The sequence below is a fragment of the Columba livia genome, chromosome 1, assembly GCF_036013475.1.
Source record: "Columba livia isolate bColLiv1 breed racing homer chromosome 1, bColLiv1.pat.W.v2, whole genome shotgun sequence".
In the NCBI taxonomy this organism is placed as follows: Eukaryota; Metazoa; Chordata; class Aves; order Columbiformes; family Columbidae; genus Columba; species Columba livia.
In genome coordinates this window covers 3968771-3986965 of record NC_088602.1, presented here as the reverse complement: position 1 = coordinate 3986965, position 18195 = coordinate 3968771, and the positions used below count along the sequence as shown (strand labels likewise).

Below are 18195 nucleotides of genomic sequence, written 5' to 3'. Positions count from 1 at the left end.
CTACGTGATTTTTTCAACTAATGCTCATGGAAAACAGTAGGGGAAAAAAAGTGTATGAAAGTCATAGGGACTTAGTTTATAAAATAAATGAGGTTACAGAAAAACCAATAGCACCATCTACGGGTTACTGTATGTTCTTACAGCGGTGGATACTCAGGACAAGTAAGATAAATGGGTTGTTTTAGGATTTGTATTTTTAGTTTGAGTTACTCTTGCTGGAATTTAATCTTAACTACAATATCAACAGGAAAATCACAGCTTAAAAAGAAACAAAAAAGACTGACGCAAAAAGCTGTATTAGACTTCGGATGAAATCTACTTACAGTACTTCAGCTCCAAAACCTGGGCAGTTAGGCTGATAGATGTATATACAATGAAATGATATGTCAAAGTCTTAAAACGCTTAGTTATTTATAATGAAATCTATACAAAACAGTTAAAAACATGTTTTTATATACATTCGGACAAAAAAAAAAAAAGTATTTTCTTCATTAGCAGAATGTATTAAAACTGGTTCTTTCGCCCCATCTGAATGCAAACCTCCCAAAGTATTGCTTCAACAAGCCAAGTCATAAGGCTAATTTCTGAAACCTACCACTGTACCCCGATTTAAGCTTTTAAACTCCCCAAACGGTCACTTTATAAACAGCATGTAAGAGGAAAATACAGATTTTTAGAAGTCGTAGCTCGCTTCTGAATTCAGGGGTTCAACTTGGAAAGATGCCGAACCATTTATTGGCCATTTTGGAAAACCGGTTTATAGCAAAATACATCCCTTCCTGCCCCATTTGTATCTGAATTAACACACCTGTCTGTTTCACAGGAACCTTTTAAACAGCTTGGCCTCACTTCAGATTTTATATTTCAATAAATAATCCAAGATTAACCGGGGTAGATGGGCATTTCATGTGCTAACGGCACAAAGAAATGCCTCATACAGTGTCACCCTACTTGCAAACAGAAATCCACTAGCAAATGCACTTTGCAACCAGTGACTGATTTTGCTTATTTCCAAACATTCACCGATAAGAATTAAAAAGGAATCTCTGGTTTTAGGCTTATGAAAGAAAATCTTTAAGTGAGCACAAGTGCAAGGAAGCAAATTCCAAAATTCCTGGGGCTTTTCCAGCACTGTCAGAGACACTTTTTCTCTCACATGCTATTTAAAAATACAAATATTTATTCAACTTATTTTTTTGATGGTGTTTTGCTCAACACTAAGAAAAAGACACAGCAAAATAACAATCCCTTTTCACTGAAAGCTCTTTCAGCATCTGGGCAAAGGCTTCAATAGCACGAGCTGTAGAATTCGCTGCAGATTTGCTTTTTTAACAGTACATTCCACCGTCACGGGTTTACTAAATCTCAGTAATTCCATCTTTGTCGCTGGAAACGAACTTTTAAGACGCAGCTTTTGCAACACCGTTTTGTTAAAACACACTGATGCTTCAAGGGTCCAATGAACAACTCTAATAAGCAAAAGTGCTCTAGGACATCACAATAAAAGGGTATCTCAGATACTCAAAATCCCCGAGATATTTTTAAAGTGCACTCCAGTGTCCCAGTTCTTTAGGATTGCTCAGCAGAACCTTGAGAGGGGCTGGGCTCGGTGCCATCCTCCGTGCTACTGTCCACGTCTTGCTCCATCGCCGTCTCCTCGTCGTCAAGGCGTTGACTGGTGAAGTTGTTGAGCTCCAGGAGCCCGCTGGGTTCCACCACCACATTGGAGCTGGAGTGACAAGGGATGGAATAGTGAGGGATAGTCTAAAAGAAAGAAGAGATTTGAGTTTTTAACACGCGGAGTTTCCATGGGTAAATGCATCTGTGCAAGCACTCATGGAAAAGGGATATTTGGTTTCCAAGAGCAGTTTTCCCCAGCTAAGGCCCACTGCATGTTACATTAATTAGCTAAAGTTTCAAAGCACCCTTTCACCAGATCAGATGGTGACAGATAAAATCTGAATAATACGGCTCTTAAGGCACTGATCTCAGCCTTGGGTCGTCCCTAATGGACTGTGATGGCATAACCAACCGCTAAACCACCAATGCCCACCATCCATCATTCAAAGAATCACAGAATCCCAGAATGTCAGGGGTTGGAAGGGACCTGGAAAGCTCATCCAGTGTAATCCCCCCGCCGGGGGGGATTACACCCAGATGAGGTTACACAGGAAGGTGTCCAGGCGGGTTGGAATGTCTGCAGAGAAGGAGACTCCACAACCCCCCTGGGCAGCCTGGTCCAGGCTCTGCCACCCTCACCAGGAACAAGTTTCTTCTCATATTTAAGTGGAACCTCCTGTGTTCCAGTTTGTACCCATTACCCCTTGTCCTGTCATTGGTTGTCACCGAGAAGAGCCTGGCTCCATCCTCCTGACACTCACCCTTTATATATCTATAAACATTAATGAGGTCACCCCTCGGTCTCCTCTTCTCCAAACTAAAGAAACCCAGCTCCCTCAGCCTCTTCTCATAAGGGAGATGCTCCACTCCCTTAATCAGCTTCGTTGCCCTATTCCTCCAATGCAAAGCACAGATAATACTTTCTTCAGCTTCATCTTTTTCAGACAAGACGTTCAGATATAAGGACTAGCTATATTTTTAGTATGCAACACAACAGAACCTGTGGCCCTGCTCAGAGCCACGGTGGCACAGAGGTTGAGGAAACCAAATGGATCTAAGCTATTTTTTTCTGCTTGTGCTTTCACAGGTTCTAGAAACTAAATCTACAATTATACAACTGAAATTCTGGGTAGCGTTTTACTTTTGAAACAGCTCATGCCACAATGATAAACAATACAGATCCTCATAATACACGGTATTTGAAGTAAAATAGAAATCTACCTTGGTCTATTTAGGGAAATGAGGACTAAAAATGAGTACAAAAAGGATGGTTTCTATAAAAGTGAAGTTAGCTGCAATGATGATTTTACAAAGGAGTATGAAAAATTTCAAAGTTCTGTACACAAATAATTTCCCACATCAGAAGCATTTTCCCTGTAAACACAAATATGATAAGACAGTAAAACCATTTCAATCTACACCATCATTGTGTGAACATACACCATGCCAACTTATAGAATCAGGGCATGTCCTGAGTTGGAAGGGACCCCCAAGGATCATCGAGTCCAACTCCTGTCCCTGCACAGGACAACCCCACAGTTCACAAACCTGTCTACAAAGATTCATATTATACCATTCTGAGTCCTCGGATGACTTAAATACTTCCTCAGTTGACATTCTGAATACGTATTACATCATAAGACATCATATTTAAGACAAGAGAATCAATGAAAATATCAATCATCGGTTAGACAGTGACTCAAAGCATTTAGGATAAAGATCAATAGTCGTTTTATCTCACAATTGGAGAGATGGGTCGTAAGTGAAGTTAACAAGATTTCTCCTGAATTTAGACCTTATTTGCTGAACTTCCCCAGTAAGTAGAACCCCACTGCTTCATTTTTTCACTAATTTTATACTCAGAGGTAATATTAATAAATACTATAAAAAATTCTAGATCATAGTTCCACACTAAGTGTTGAAGGTCATATTTTTAAGCATTTCAAATAAAAGTACTTGGTAAAATAAGATGAGCTTGGTTTGTTTTCTTAACAGAAAAAGGAAGACACCGAGGACACAGTGAATGATACAGTTCTAGACAAACCTGAGCTCAGTTTAAGAAGAACTACACACTTTGAAGTACCAAACTATCACAAGTGTGGAAAAAGAACCAAAAACTGGGGAAGGAAAACAAGAATAGTCGAACATTGCTCAGTTGCAATCATCATATGAGACAGCAGTTTGCTCTGCTCAACCTTTGCCTTATTCGCTCCAGTCTTCTCTTACCTGGACAACAATTTCTGATGAACTCTCTTCAGCTTTCTTTTGTGATATATTCTGAATGTGTATAAACTGCTTTGTTGTAGGCATTCCTTGTGCATCGAGTTTCCTCTCTGTCAAAGTAGGACCAACAGCAGGAGGACTTGAACCGGGTTCTGCACGTGTCTGTTGTTGGGGGATGGAAGTTGCCGTCATCCCTACCGCAGTCACCCTCGGCACCTGGGGACAAGGTGACGACTCTGCTTCGCTAATGAGCTTACTAGCAGATACGGCCTTTTTTTGAGGATCCACTGTTGTATGTTCTACGTTTGGATCAATCTGAGCTTCCACCATAGACACTCTCAAAACATCCGCTACCGCTGTCTTCGTGGATGACTGCGTGGGGAATAAACCGGTAACCGGCAACGCCAGTTTGGGCACAGAACTGGCACCTGCTACCTCTGAAACAGGAGGCTGCCTCCCCTCAAAAGTTATCTTTGTAACAGTGGATCCTTGCGTTATAACTGGCTGCTGCACCTGAAAATCAAATTTTTGTTGTGCATGTTACAGCTAGATTTTGTTTTTCAATTGAAAATTTAACTCAATACTTCCAAGGACAGCATGGCACAAACAACATACTTGCTATTAGGAAGACAGTTGAAACTCAGTGTTTTAACAAAGGAATTAGCAATGATGTAGTAACAGTTAACTGAAGCCTGGGGAAAAGCAGCTCTTTATGCTGCTAGATAAAGATTTTAGCAGTATAACACCACAGCAGCCTCATTTTCCTTTGGGATTTACACCCTCATGTGATGTTTGTTAACCCTCTTGTTTTCACATGTATTCCTTAAAGGGCCAAAAAAAAAGAAACTATACTTTTCTGGAGCTAGTTAAAATACATTATTTTTTTCATTCTTCAGTCTTTATATTTTCCCCTCCCAAGGAAAAATCAAATTACTCCTGTACATGAAAGCCATACAACTTCAGGAGAATTTAAACTACAAAGGAAGATGTACAATGGAGAGCCTTAGGAGACTGCAGTGTATTCATCTTTATTTCCACAGAAAAAAAAAGTGCTACGGGAACGGAAATTAATATTGTGTCATATCTAAAAATTAAAAGGAAACAACTGGGGACAAATTCCATGCACCAATGGTGGCAGAAATTCTTAAGAACTGTCCAATGAAACACTTCTGTGAGCTCTACGGATTTTTCCCCTATAACATGTGCTTTTCTTTCCTAGTGTCAACCTTCTGATGGGGCACTCAAAACCAGTGGAATGAGGAGTTCTCTCTTGACAGGACAAAACACTGCTACAGCGACAGTGTCGGTGTTTTGATATATTTTTTTGCCTTTTTTTGTGTTTTTTTTTTCTTGAACAGCGCCGTGTATTTTGCATGCTATCAATATTCCGTTACCTGGCTTGCTGGCTGTTTCTCTGAAGAGGCAGGTAGCTGCATTTGACCCTGGGGGGGTTGGGGTTGCACGTAGATTTTTTGTGCCGTTGGTGCCTGTTGCAGTTTGGGCAGCTGCTGCGTGGTTTTGACTGCAAGCACCTGCACTACAGTTTGCTGTGGCTGTGCCACTAAGGTAGGGAGTTGCCTTTCTTTGGCCATCATGTGGGGTGGGGGGTGCTGTGCATCTGGTTTGGTCTGTGCTTGCTCTTGCTGCTGCTGGGGGTTTATCTTTTGATGCCTTATGGAAAGCTGGGGCATTTGTGGGAGTTTGTGCTGGATTTGATCAGCCTGCAGGTGGATTGTCTGCTTCTGCTTAGTCTGGAAACACTGCAGAGTTTTCACTTGCAGTTGAGTCTGTTCCAGCTGCGGCTGACTCAGTTTTTGCTGTTTTTGTGCCTGAGATTGTGTCAGGGCAGATCTGTAGAACAGGCCGGTCTGAGGATCTAAGGTGTCCATCTCTTCCACTTCTCCTTCCTCAGTTCCAAGTTGTTCGCTGTGTTTGGTAAATGCAGTGTGACTGCTTAAGGCCTTAATAAGAAGAAGTTACAGCAAGTTAGTAAAGAGAAATATAAATAAGAATACACAATATAAAAATAATTTTTAATGTTTCAACCGGACTACTTCAACTTATTTTACCACTACAGAATCCCAGCTCATGAATAAAAATACCCTTGCATGGAGATTCCACAATATGTAAGCAATCAATAGCTATTTCCATCATGTTAAAGTGTGGCATGTCTCTGTGTGACATTAACCACATAACTAATCCTCAGTGGAGACCACGTAGCCCCCAAATGCGTCACACTAAGGTTCAAAGCCCCTAAGGTTGCAATGGCACTTGGATATGAAGCAGTGGGGATTAGCAGGTGGTTGAACAGTAGCTCCTCATTAAAGTGAGGCTCTCTCCACAATAAATTCTTATTCTTTCCTTTTGAGAGCCTAATCATCTCCATGGCTGCTTCTGCAGCTCCTCATATACCTACAGTCCACCTCATCTCAGCAGAGATCCCCTCTTCTTCGTTCCTTTCTTCCTCAAATTATCATTGCAATTTTTCTTGGGCATTGCACATTGTTTGATTTTTTGAGGGGTTTAAGGGAGCAAGATATCTACGCTACTATGCTTTGTATACCACAGTGTACATGTATTAATAAATGGCCTTAGCAAGATGAAGCAGCCTATTCAAACACCTGCGAAAATACACTCTGAAGTGGGTTTATAACCCAAACGCAGTATTGTTCTGGTCTGCAGTGAAGTTCCTAGAAGTTAAAGCACTGCAGAGCTGAGCAGTTCTTGAACAAAGGCATTGGAGTGGCTTCAGTGAGATTTCACCACAATCTACACTTTATTTGAAGTGTTTGGGATCCTTGTGGTACTGGTCTAAATACTATTTTACTTTTTGATTGAGAAGTTTGCTTATTCATTGACTAAAGCCTTCAAATGAAAAAGACACTGTGTGCTCTGTGTACTGACCAGATTCTGCTTCATTCCTCTTCCCCCCACACTAACACCAAGATAATATAAATAGCCTAAGCCCCTGCAATACAACATATAGAAAAAAAGCAGTTTGTCACTGTTGAAGAGGTAATAAGCAGACAGGAAGAACTCATCTAGGAAGCACCATCTTTTCCACAGTGGCTGTTAATACATTTCACTTAACAGTCTCAAATAATCTCATTAACTGCTTCACCTTTTATCCCACCACCCTCACCATCAAAACATGCAATATTAAAATTATTAATTGACCCTTACACTTTGCATTTTCAGTGGCAGCAACATGACATATCCATCGAGAAGCAGCCTTGGTCCTATATAATTAGTTTAACCTACTGATATTTCTATAGAGCGTTGGGAAAAGAAAGGGTACAACCTGCTGCATGATATGGGTAATCGCGCCCGTGGAGGATGCGGGGATGGATTTCACCACGACAGAAGTCTGCGTTGCTGTCTGCGACTGAGCCACGTGCTGGAGCAGAGTCCTCTGGGGCTGGGACGATTGCTGGTGGGGCTGGGACCGATGACTGACTGAAATTAAAGAGGTCACTGGCACTTCTCCACAACTAACTGCAGTGATTTCAGCTATTGGCTTTGCATTTAAGCTTCAACTGAAAGCACATGTGAGCAAAATTAAAGATCTGAGCATGAAATAGTTATTTTACCGCAGGTTAGCTTCAACCTTAAAGCACAGATCTATTCTGAGAAGCCTCTTAAAATAGTAACTCAGGGGTTTTGCTTTTGTCTCCACTTCCTAAGTAATCATGCTTGGTTCAAACCTCATCTGGCCTTTCTTTGCAAGTACAATTTATACCTGATTTTCAGTTGGATTCTTTATATACCACCAGCAGAGCACGAGTTATTCTGTGGTTTTTACACTGCTAAAAGGACCTGTACAATTGACTGCAATTAAGAACAGCAAGGCTTGCTCGCTGAATTTCTACCATTGATGAACTGCAAGACATGCTCTCCAGAGCATAGGCTAAATTTGAAAGATTAGCAATTAGGAAACATTCAGGTATTATGAGAACAAGTGAGGTTGATCAGAAACCACAGAGCAAAAATTGGGAGACCTTTTCATGCATCTATGTCACTTTTTAGAATAGATCCAACACGATTTATGGAGCTACTGGGATGGTTGTGTAATTAAATAGTAGATTGACAGAGAAATGATCTGCTGAGAAAAAAACCCACAAACCCTTCTATATTGCAATCACTTATAAGACATTGATCAAATTATTTCCATATCAGTATGGACAGGCATAAAGTATTTGCCTTAATTAACCCTTTAGTGACAAAATAATAACTGAAAGAGAATGAGCAACATTAAGCCATGTTACACCTGAACTTTAAAGTTTCTATTGGCCTTCCTGAAAGTTAAAAGAAGGGTCATATTTTCAATTAATATTATAATTTTACTTTCCCACTCCAAGAAAGGAGTTGGATTATATCAATACTGGCCTGCATGCTGAGCCAGATCCATCGTGGAGATGCCTCAAAAGTTCCTGCACAATTCAAAAGTTCATTTAAAAATAAAGTTTCTAACCTATATGGTTGTGTAGATATTCTTCCGAATGTGAACCAATACAGTGTTGTCTTCCTGAGTCTGCAGACAGACAAAAAACGGTGACACTAAGATGCGTGAACCACTCCCTTCATCTCACGAGGAAGCAAACGTTGAATCCCAGCTCCCACAAAGATTAAAATGTGCTTAATCCTTTGGTCCAGGCTCACGCAGGAGATTTCACAACAGACTATAAACTGTTTACTATCTTACTACTGGTAGACTCCTGTGTAGCAGCTCAAGTTTTACAGAAGTTCCAGTATTTCAAACAGTAATCACAAGGAATTCTCAAACTTTTGTACTTTGTATAGCTTCATAAAATTACTTAAATAATTTAAATAACTCAGCAAAGATGCTGAGTTTAATTTCCACTTCCCCCTGCATTAACTTTTACAGCAAGACCCAGCAAAAATTGGAATCTTGAACAGAAGCACAATGCACACCACCTGCGTCAGTGAAGATAACTGACTGTTAGTCGGATCACTTTAACACTATTTGTTGTACTTCTGAGCTTGTTTTAAAAGAGATCCAAGGGAACATGACTCAAACATTCCAAATTGAAGCCGGGCACAATAATTGTTATTTAAAAGAATAACAGTAACATCCCCCCAGCTCCAATTTCACACAACTTAAAGTAAGACCATACAAAGGATGGAAGCAAGGAGATACAGAGCAGCAAAATGAAAAATATCAGTTCAGATGTTTAACACTAAAAGCTTCAGAGTTAGATATATACTGACAAAATTTAATATAATTGAGTTTTATTCCTTTTTTTCAATGAAGATTTTCAACACACTTTTGTTTTCATCTTCCAAGTAAAGTAGGGAGATCGATAATGCAGACTTAAGAAATTAAAATAGAAAATGGGCAATTTTATCCTCTCATGTATGTATAGGAAGTGGCCCACACCCAGTGTTCTGGGGTAGCAGGGTACATCAGACACATGATATAATTAAGAGCTGATTAGTGGAAGCAAGTCAAGGACTTCTATAGAATAGGACATCCAGATAGGAGGAGTCAACTTTCTAAAAAGTTAAGAGCTGAATCCCCAAAATAATTTGAATTTGAACGATTTATTTGTTTAAAGAGTGCAAATTTGACAGTTCAAAGCCTTCCAGCAAACAAAGAGGCTGCGGACTATGGTAACATGCTAAATGCACACCTGGCTTTAAAAGCCACTTAGTCCTGGTAATGAAGTAACATTTTGCAAATATGGATTAAACAAACTCAAAAGTCTGACTCCTCTAGATAGAAAAGATGCGTTTCCTCCACAGTAAATTATAGTGAAACACAGTGATGAAAACTCATTGTGAGAAAACTCCAAAATGAGTTTTGCGAACCCCCACATCAAACTTACCAGTCGTGATATATTCAGCAACTAATTCCGACTCTACTACAGCAATTGAAGGGCTTTCTGGAGAATGTCTCTTCTCTTGGGTCATCTGGATTGGGACAGCCATTTGGCTCAAGTCAATGGTAGGCTGCCTTGGCTTCGATTCTAACTTTTCCTTCACTGCTTTAGAAGAAAAACATAAAATAAACATCCAAAACATGAACTTCTATTATTAAAAATACCTCCGATAAAAAGGCAAAAGTTTTAATTTAATAGTGAACATTATATAATAGATTAAAAACTGTTACAGGATAAGAAAGGAATCAAGTTGATTCAAGGTAGGTGCTTTTTAATTACAAAATTTATTACAAATGGCTGCTTAAGCAAGTAATAAGCTTTGATGTTATTCTGAACAACCGCGTGTGTTTTCACACCTGTTGTCTGCTGAAGTTCCAGCAAAGCTTTTATTGTGGAAGTAGCTGACTGAGATTCACTGGATACATCCTGGTAAATTATTGTCGGGCTTGTGTCCACAGCAATTTCGTGTTCTGACCAATCTTGACTTCTTGAAGCAATCACATGGACGACAGGCTGAGAATCTGTTTGCAAAAAGAATAAAGGTACAGAGTCATCATAGAACCATTCTGGGATGAACCATCAGCATTTTAAGCTTTGCCAAGGATGTATACTCTCATTCTGCAATACTTTTTTATTACAAGTGGTTCTTGAAGTAAAACACTGCTGATATTATGAGCAGTTTCCACCAGCAAAAAAGATTCTATATTTCAGTTGCTTATAAATGCTTTGGTTTGAACAACCGAAGTTCAGCAGGTTTCTTTCTACAGTGAATTCGCCTCGAATTGAGCTATTGACAGGTTTTAGCAGTTCACGTGATCAACATTTATTCAGTGCTCTGAATTAACAGCTCCTAATTTTTTGAAGTGTGTTGAATCTTAAAAACTTTTAAAAATTTGCTTAAAATAACAGTATAGACTATAAGTTACGGAATAATATAGGCAAGGAGACTGAACGGCACAAAAATAAGTACATGTTTCACCAAAAGACATTTCTTTTTTATTTAATGGAGTGATACACCCTATGGTCTCTCCTGACTGAAAGCTGGGTGTTACTTATGCCCTATTATTTATTCCCCTCTACCAGACAAGAGCAGCTGGATCTGTATTAAGGCTTGAAGACACGGCAGCATCCCCACTGGAACTGCATATCTGATATTTATGTTCTGATGCACACATATGCGCCCATAAAAGGACCGAAATTTATGCTGGTCCCATGACAGCTGTCAGTCATGCACTGGAGAGATGCTTCAATATACTCAGGGAAGAGGGTGGCAGGGCATGGGCTGCCAAGAAAACACAAAAAACAGCTACACTGGCTACCTCTGACTCCCCAAAAAGAAGAAACAGGCTGCAAGCCACAAATACTGTAACAGCAAGCCAGAGTTCAGCAAAAATATATCATCTCTGCTTTTCACACAAGTGAGTAAATAGATCATAAAATATACATTGAGCTGTATGGGAAGTGAACAATTAGACTCACTGCTAACAGATTGGGTGAAAACCTGTGTAAAAAAAATCACAGAATCAACTGGGTTGGAAAAGACCTCAGAGATCAGAGTCCAACCCTTGGTCCAACTCTAGTCCGTTTACTAGATCATGGCACTAAGTGCCATGTCCAATCTCAGTTTAAAAACCTCCAGGGACGGCAAGTCCAGCACCTCCCTGGGCAGCCATTCCAATGCCTGACCACTCTCTCTGCAAAGAATTTCTTTCTAATATCCAGCCTAAATTTCCCCTGGCAGAGTTGAAGCCCATGCCCCCTTGTCCTATTGCTGACTGCCTGGGAGAAGAGACCAATCCCCACCTGGCTAGAACTGCCCTTCAGGTAGTTCTAGAGAGTGCTGAGCTCACCTCTAAGCCTCCTCTTCTCCAGACTAAACAAGCCCAGCTCCCCCAGAACTGAACACAATACTCCAGGTGTGGCCTCACCAATGCAGAGTACAGGGGAAGGATCACTGCCCTTGTCCTGCTGGCCACACTAGTTTGGATACAGGACAGGATACCGTTGGCCTTCTTGGCCACCTGGGCACACTGTTGGCTCATGTTGAGCTTCCTGTCCATTAGTCCCCCCAGGTTCCTTTCTGCCTGACTGCTCTCCAGCCACTCTGTGCCCAGCCTGGAGCGCTGCAGGGGGTTGTTGTGGCCAAAGTGCAGCACCCGGCACTTGGCCTTGTTGAACTTCATCCCATTGGAATCAGCCCATTTTTCCAGAGATGCAGAAAGTTAACTGTTGGACTCGACCTTGGTCTCTTCCAACCAAAACGATTCTGCGATTCTATATAAAACTATATAAATGTTTGGGAGACGGTCCGTTTGTATTTGATGTGACACTAATACACACCTTGGGAGCTCTGGGAGGACTCTGTAGATGAAGAGCTGCTCTCGGTGTAGGTTTGTGGTTCTTCTTTCACTTCTGGGAGAGACGAGTTTCCTGTCTCTGCCACCCTTGACGCCTGCTGTAACGTCTCGGTCACCAGCTGCCTGGTTTGTTCACTCACAACTGTTGCTTGAAACGTGACTGGCTTTGGTTTTATGAGAACCTAATTAGAAAGAGAAACCTTGTGTATACTAAGAGCACTCAGGAAAACAGATCTGAACAATCACAGTACAGGGTGCCACTGAAATAGATCAATGTACAAGACCAACAAAATAATTCACTGAAAACGTCTACCTGTAAATTCTGCAGCTCTGATCATTAAACCACAAAGCCCGAGTAAATGGCGATGCACAAGAATGTACTTCTCACGCAGTAGTTTGGAATACTTAACACAATAAACCACTGAAAAGTCATTTTTCAGGGTTGGATACAACTATGGTGTGACAAGAGAAAGCTACGCAAGTGAGCTGCAACATGCACTGCGCTGATAAGGACAAGCATCTCCCTTCCGCAGCCCACAATAAATAGTCTTGAACAGTCAAGACAGACAAAATATTATATCTGACAAAAGTTTAGCTCTTTTAAATACTAGGTACAACCAGAAAAAAAGCTGAAACTGAAAGCATCCAGCAATAAGCCAGATTCCCTGTATACAACCCCACCAGCTATATAAGGTTGCAGGGACAACATGAACATACGTTAGCTAGAAAATAACTTCAATAACACCTCAGATTTGATGGACGACCAATGTCCAGACTCTGCGTCTTTATTTCCCACAATCTAGCCGTTAGCTGTAAGACTTAAACAGGCATCCAGAGCCATGAACAGGAAGTTTCAGCTCTGTGAAAGCCTTTGTAAATCCTTTTGCTTTGCTCTAGGCCTCCAGAAACAACTAAGAAATGCAAACACGGTGCTCAAAAAAATCAAAATCAAGGCCACCTCAAAGCCTTATTCCCCACAGACATATATTAATCTTGCAACAAATGCGGCAACACAGTGAAAAATTATTTACTTCCCATTAAAATTTAGAGGTACATTCCAAGACAAAAATGGGTCCTCACTGTACCTGCGTTTTCCCTTGCTGACCATAAACAATTTTAGTTGGGATGATTTTGGTGGCTGGCTGGACCGTGGACCCTATTCCTTTTGGCTGTGTAACAATCATTTTTGTGATGGGTCTTGTGGCAGTGATGATAGCAGGTTTTGCTCCTGCTGGCACTGCCTGAATAGTTTTCTCCCCCTGTAGAGAAGTCAAAATTTACAGGTTAACTTAGTGAAATTCTTCAGAGAGACCCACTTCTCTAAAAAAATACACAGTTACAGGTGAATGTGTGTACCATGAGATCAACCTGCTGCTGCTGCAACTAGACTTGATACAAAAAACAACGACCACGAATAAAAACCCCTATGGTTTTGAATGCAAAAGCTACCAAAATCCCCTTTTCCATTACTTTACCTTTTGAGCAGCTCTGAAGGGGTGAACAAAAAGAATTAACTAAAAGATGCTGACAGGTTTTTTGAAGCTGCTTCAAAGACTTCACGTAAGTTGGAACTTTCCTCAAATCCTTCGCAAATGTTTTATAAAACCTCTTATTTCTATTAACACTAACTTGGGCAAGACATCTACAAAACTTCAACTGATATTCTAAAAAGAAACTATTTAAATATAGTTCTTTGTATTATCCTCATGACCAAGATATTAATTACATATGGTCATATTACATCTGACTTTGAAACAGTGCTGACTAATTATTAGACTCCTGCTCGCTTAAGAAGAGCAAAGGCATTAAGCATGGGGTATTTTTTAGCTCTGCACAGTAACAAACCAGACAAGGAACAACACTGGCTGCCAGTTCTCCCAGTATTTCTACTAATTTCCATCAAGTAGCTGGAAAACCCAAGAACCATACTTGTTTCAGAAATATCAGCACATTCTGGTGGTTCCTAATGTGTAACATCACAAGATTTTCACTTGTGTGAAAACAGAGCTTTAAGTTTTGTAAATTAAGAAAGTTCAAAATCTTTAAAAAAAGCCCAAACCTAAAATGTTTACAAAAATTCCAACTCCTTACTTAGCTATTTAAGTAGATTTTAAAAGATGATTAATGGATTAAATGTCACAGTTCTATCTAGGAACATAAAGCACATTCATCATTTTTAGTTACTGGCACTTATAGGTAAACCCGGTTGAAACTGGAAACTTGGTTTTGTTCTTAGTACACATCAGGTTATCCAGAAAATAATTCAACACCACACAATACCCAGGTACAGGATGTTACAGTGTTACACACCACAGGAACTGAAAGGTGGTATCTTTTCTTTCAAAAGATAAATGGTTGGAGATTAGAGTTTATAAAATGACACTGTGGTTCTCACTAGAGCACCAACAGGGTAAAAATCTACTCATTTTCTTCTACTTAAACCCTTTGGGATTGCAAAATCATTAATCATGCAAAAAATTCAAGCTCAAAAGTTATTTTCCTTTAACTTTGAGAATATTCCCAGTTGCTTTAAGTATCTTTCATATCCTCCAAAACACCCCTGACATTAATGCGTGCTCTATCTGTTAAGGAGCTCATGCACAATTTGCTTTTAATCAGGACTTTAGCAGAACAAATGAAGCAGCCAGCGCACGCTATCGGTTTGAGACTTGAAACTCTTACTTACCCCAGCATTCAACAGTGTTGTGACAACGTTTTTGCCTGGAAGCCCTTGAATTGTAGTTCCTTTTCCAGTTGTTTTTTGCACGACAATCACATTGGGTTTGGACGTCATTGGAATTGTAGTGATTTTGGTTGTAGTTCCTAAATTTTTGTGGGAAAAGAAGTAATGTGCGGTTAATCACATGTACATTTCCTTCTACGGTGGGAGCTGGTGACATATATACAAATCATTGCATTGAAATCTGACAGCATAAAGAAAAAGGGCAGTATCTGGAATGGGAATTTATGTCACCCAACCCAATGTATAAAGATTAAATGCCTACTCTACAAATCTTTCACCTACAGGAAAAACAGGCATGTAATTTGTTCTATATTAGGACAGTCAACACCTTCTCGCAAATTATAGAGCAGACTAATACAGCTTTCTCAGGCTAATATGTTTAATTTTTTAAAGACTAGAAGTAAGTGGGATAAGGACACCACTACTACTCAACTCAGCGTCCTATTTGCACAGACAATATTCTTGTACAGATCACCTCTGTAAAAGAATCCACATACCAAGAATCTACCTCTGGTCAGGAGAAATACCATCTCTTTCTGGCATGGAATTGTTGTGATACAAGTGACGAGTAGAGGATTGAAAGAAGGAAAAAAGAAAAATACGCTATTGCTTTAAAATCAGTTCTTGAAAGTTGAGTTTGTAAGTATGGGGATTCTTTTTTCCTTTTTTGAAGAGCTCTGTGGGTTATTTCTGTTCTTCTCCCAATATTTAATTAGCTCTATTCCCCGTACCAGGTTTTTATTTACCTGCAGTGACAGGTAATTCTCATCAGCCCTTCACAATCTACAAGAGTACATAGCGATATGCAAGTCACTAGTGTTATCAGACTGTAAATTAATATCTACTTGGACAGTTTTTTAATCACACCTTCCATTTTCTCCTTGAGGAAAGTATCGCTCAGTCGGCAGAGCTGCAAACCCAAGGATTCCCCTCACTACCTTCTACCCAATTAGTTATGCCTGCAGATACTCCACTACGTATTTCAGAGTAATAACTCCAATCGTGGGAATGGGAACACACATTGAGATTATGATATTCTTAATGCTCATGTAACCTCATCTGTTCCTGCTCCGGCAGGGGGATTGGACCGGATGATCTTTCGAGGTCCCTTCCAATCCCTAACATTCTGTGATTCTGTGTGAAGCATCTAGATACCTAGAATACTGCTTTCCTAGCAAAAAAAAAAACAAACCAAACAAAAACCCAACCCAAAAATCAACCAAAAATCCCCCGCCACAAAACAATAACCAAAAAAACAGGCATCCTTTCCAAACCTGTGTTGTTTCAATACAATCGTTATTCAAGACCAGCCAAGGGTTTCCCTACATTAGCTGGTGCTCAGGAGAACAGTATTTGCATTTGAGTATAAACTCACTAATAGATCTGGAAATCTTCTTAACAACTCATCACACCCACAACAACCTAAAAAGAGAATTACTCATTCCCAAAGAAGCAACTTATCAGTCCAAAATATCATTTTGGAGAAATTAGCACCTGAAAAATTGCGGGACCTCTACCAGACTACGCTGTGGATTTACTGGGTCGTTCCCAGTGACAGGAACTGGCTGGTGCTACATCGAGACTTTGCTAAGTCCCAACAGTGGGACTGCTAAGTAATTTAAAGATATTCCTAGACATGAATAACAGATCCTGCCAGACATCTGCTTGGAAATGCTGCAGACCTTCTCTGCGTTAGCACTGGTAAAGTTCAAAACAGATACTAAAATTGTGACTGGTGCGAGAATGCTTGGTCCCAGTTCTAAAAAGACCCTGTAGATGCTAACAGAGAGCACTGAGGCTTGGCAGCAGACTAACATAAAGCAGCAGGCTCTGCTTGAGGCTGGGAGGAAAAACTTGACTTAGAACATGGGGTAAGGGAAAGACCAGCTGACACTCACAGAATAAGAACAGGATAAGGTGGGGACTGCCCAACTGAATTTAACATATACGGTTCGTTTTTATTCTGGTTCTTTGGACATATTGTGGCATAGAAAAAAACCAGCATCTAGATTACAGAATGCTTTAAACTAAGGCTAAAAGATTTTCCTATCTTTCGGCCCTCTAACACAGGAAAATACAGCAGTTCTCCTCCTCCACATTTCTTTTTTCCTCCCAGGCTTCCCTCACATTAGATGCTTCCTTCTTAGACACAAGAATTACTGCAATCCTTAAGAACACCTCACCTCCATAACTTCTACCCGTTATTCTCTTCTTCATCCTCAGCTATTTTTCTTCTGAATTATCTTCTCCAATAAAGGTCCCAGTAACTACTTGAGCAACCCACAGAAAGGCCCTGAACAACCTAAACTTACTCTTGAAATAAGTCTTCATATCAAAGTGCTCATATGCCTACCAGAAACAATATTACTGCTGATAATCTTCCCTCCCAGCGTAGCCAGCGATTTCGGTACTACGGTGATGATGCTACCGCTTGTAGTTTTCACGTATGTAGCAGCCCCTGGAGTTCCAGCCATCCGAGCCCCTATAGACGGGCTCACCGTTGGCCGCGTATACGGTGCTTGAGTTCCTGTTTTAAAGACAGAACAAAAAAGTTTGCCATTAGAACACGGTATTTTGTGGAAAAATAAGTTTAGGGGGGGAAAGAAAAGGCATTAGGTTTTATTCAGAGACCCCACACTGTGATTCATTACCACCTTTTACAATGCTAGTACTTTTTAAACCTGCAGAGCAATATTGAATTATACACCAACATTAAATTAAGAGTTTTCTGAACTACCTTACCAAATGTTCCGTGACTTATGTCCTTGTGCCTATAATTTTAATTTTCAATAGGTGTTTGGATTCTGCCCGTATGTTTGGCCCTTACATTTGATGACAATGCCACAACTAATCCATTCTTCTCCCGAAAGACACCCCTAATCTCGCTTCTCCTATACGATAAGTGGCATTTAGACCGGTCGTTGGTAGCGTTCTTTATCGTTTTTATAAAGAACACTACCAACAATCGGTCTAAATACCACTCTAAGACAAAAATTTAATTTATAGCGATAATGCAATTTTGTAGATTCAGCAGCACGAAAGAAACCTCCTGACACAGTATAAATGCTGTTTTTTCCTACTTACTTCTCAGAATGGAAATGGATATGAGTCCATAAAATAAACTTGCTCAAAATAATAATATTAATAGGAGTTGACAGCTACACGAAGATTGTAATTCCATTCTGCTTGTACGGCTGCAGATAGTGCACTATAGACCTTAATTGCTTAAGACTACAGAGCAAAACAGATTGTTACAACAAGAAAGCCAAGTGTTCAAACCCAAGAGAGCACCACACAGGTTTTCCCGATTAAATGAACTGCAAAACTGCTGGATTTTTTTTTTTACGTACTT

The 18195-nt window shown here is 40.1% G+C and overlaps 1 protein-coding gene across 23 annotated transcripts in view; it reads right to left on the bottom strand.

Moving 5' to 3' along the window:
• Nucleotides 1-176: 176 nt before the first annotated feature.
• EMSY (EMSY transcriptional repressor, BRCA2 interacting) overlaps nucleotides 177-18195 on the bottom strand; it is a 41530-nt gene continuing 23511 nt past the window's right edge. For 6 of the 23 annotated variants that reach the window (XM_065072415.1, XM_065072696.1, XM_065072820.1 and 3 more), the window contains 11 exons: nucleotides 17197-17370; nucleotides 14787-14923; nucleotides 13186-13359; nucleotides 12084-12282; nucleotides 10100-10264; nucleotides 9690-9848; nucleotides 8315-8374; nucleotides 7145-7299; nucleotides 5238-5804; nucleotides 3847-4356; nucleotides 177-1764 (listed from right to left, as the gene is read on the bottom strand). In XM_065072415.1, the coding sequence (XP_064928487.1) occupies nucleotides 1570-1764; nucleotides 3847-4356; nucleotides 5238-5804; nucleotides 7145-7299; nucleotides 8315-8374; nucleotides 9690-9848; nucleotides 10100-10264; nucleotides 12084-12282; nucleotides 13186-13359; nucleotides 14787-14923; nucleotides 17197-17370 (2495 nt within the window). In that variant the 3' untranslated portion in view covers nucleotides 177-1569. The remainder of the gene's footprint in view (nucleotides 1765-3846; nucleotides 4357-5237; nucleotides 5805-7144; nucleotides 7300-8314; nucleotides 8375-9689; nucleotides 9849-10099; nucleotides 10265-12083; nucleotides 12283-13185; nucleotides 13360-14786; nucleotides 14924-17196; nucleotides 17371-18195) is intronic. The other 17 variants (XM_065072479.1, XM_065072776.1, XM_065073159.1 and 14 more) reach the window with 7 other exon arrangements.